Source organism: Tupaia chinensis, unplaced genomic scaffold (assembly GCF_000334495.1).
Source record: "Tupaia chinensis unplaced genomic scaffold, TupChi_1.0 Scaffold000104_1, whole genome shotgun sequence".
NCBI classification, from domain to species: Eukaryota; Metazoa; Chordata; class Mammalia; order Scandentia; family Tupaiidae; genus Tupaia; species Tupaia belangeri.
In genome coordinates, this window is record NW_006159568.1 from 1,241,046 (window position 1) to 1,242,506 (window position 1,461).

At 43.0% G+C, this 1,461-nt stretch overlaps 1 protein-coding gene across 1 annotated transcript in view; it reads right to left on the minus strand.

The window, feature by feature from the left end:
- Positions 1-306: 306 nt before the first annotated feature.
- TDRD7 (tudor domain containing 7) overlaps positions 307-1,461 on the minus strand; it is a 67,371-nt gene continuing 66,216 nt past the window's right edge. The window contains exon 16 of the mRNA XM_006143718.3: positions 307-766. Within this exon, the coding sequence (XP_006143780.1) occupies positions 546-766 (221 nt within the window). The 3' untranslated portion in view covers positions 307-545. The remainder of the gene's footprint in view (positions 767-1,461) is intronic.

Here is a 1,461-nt window from a genome sequence, read left to right on the forward strand (position 1 = left end):
ATCGGTCTTCGCTTGCGGCTCTGTGGTGCAGTGGTAATGTGCCGCTCAAGAGAAGCCAGATCCCCCATGACGGCTGTGGTTCAATTCTCTGGTCTTGTCAGCCTGAAACACACCAGGCATATGTTTAAGGGCCGAAGATTGGACAGGCTGGAGGACCGCGGGAGGGGGATCATAGTGTAGCCAGACCCTGTGAAGGGTGCCCATCTGTGTGTCATGTGTGCACATACATGTTCCATCATAAATAAAGGGGAAAACAACTTTAAAAAAGGATAATAAACTTAGAAATAACAAGGTAGTCCGTTTTTATATTGATAAACATTTTTATTCTAATATTATAGTAATAATTCAAGTGCAATTTCCTTTGAAAAGTCAACTCTGTTAAAACATAACTTGTTAAATATCTTTCATCAAACATAGCATACTTTTTTTCAATCCCCCACAGCAGTCAGAGCCATGTAGCAGAGAGAAGATTTTTTTTGAAAGCCTACTACATTTTGTTATTGCTAAAAAATCTGAATTAGTTGTCAAGGTCTCAGGAGCAGTGATTAATTAATTTTTGAAAGCTCTACCAGATACTCTGACATAAAATCATGAATCCAGATATCTGTGTCTGGCAGTGACGTGTCCACCAAGTAGACCACAGCTTTCCGGTCCCAAGGGTTAGCGTTTTCGATGACCGTGTGCACCAGTGCCACCAGAGGCTTCTTCTCCACGTGATTCCGAAACACCATCGAAGCCTCCTCAGACCACTGGTTGCACTTCACTCCTAGGAGAAAGAAGGAGGTAAGGAAGAGGTGAGGGGCTGCAGGAGTCTTTCTTTGGTTCATTACAGTGGAAAATGACTGAGTCAGTTCCAAAGTAGATGAAGTATCTCAGGATAGACTTGCCTAAACAGAGCAATAGTTGTTGGACAGCCTTGAAAAAGAGCGGTCACTTTTGTAAACACAATCCCAAGGTTTTTTTTTTTTTTTTCTTCTTTTTAAAATGTTTTCTAGAGAGATACAGATAGAGACGGAAAGCAATAATGCACCCCCCCCCTCCATGGGGCAGGGTCACACTGCAATCCTTTCTCCTCCACCTCTCCCACCTTCTGGGGTTTGGGGTATGCCCAGAGTGATTTTCAAGTCGCCAGGTCCAGGACTCACACTGCTCTGTCGGCTGTATGGGATCCAGCTGCCTTAGCCACCTGGCCATGCATGGGCTGACCGACAGACCCCAGTTCTACCTGAGATTGAGTGCTGTATTATAAAATGAGTGGCAGCTGGACGTTTCCCACACATAACCTAGATGGAGGTTTAAGTCACTGAAATAACCGAGATAGCAACGGGGAATAAAACAGCAATACCGATATTAACGGCATTTCTCATAAAGACTTTTTCTGATGGACAAAATACAGTGAAAAAGAAAAGAGGAAAAAAGAATTGCTATATGGTCTATTTACAGTATAAACTCTCAAAGTTA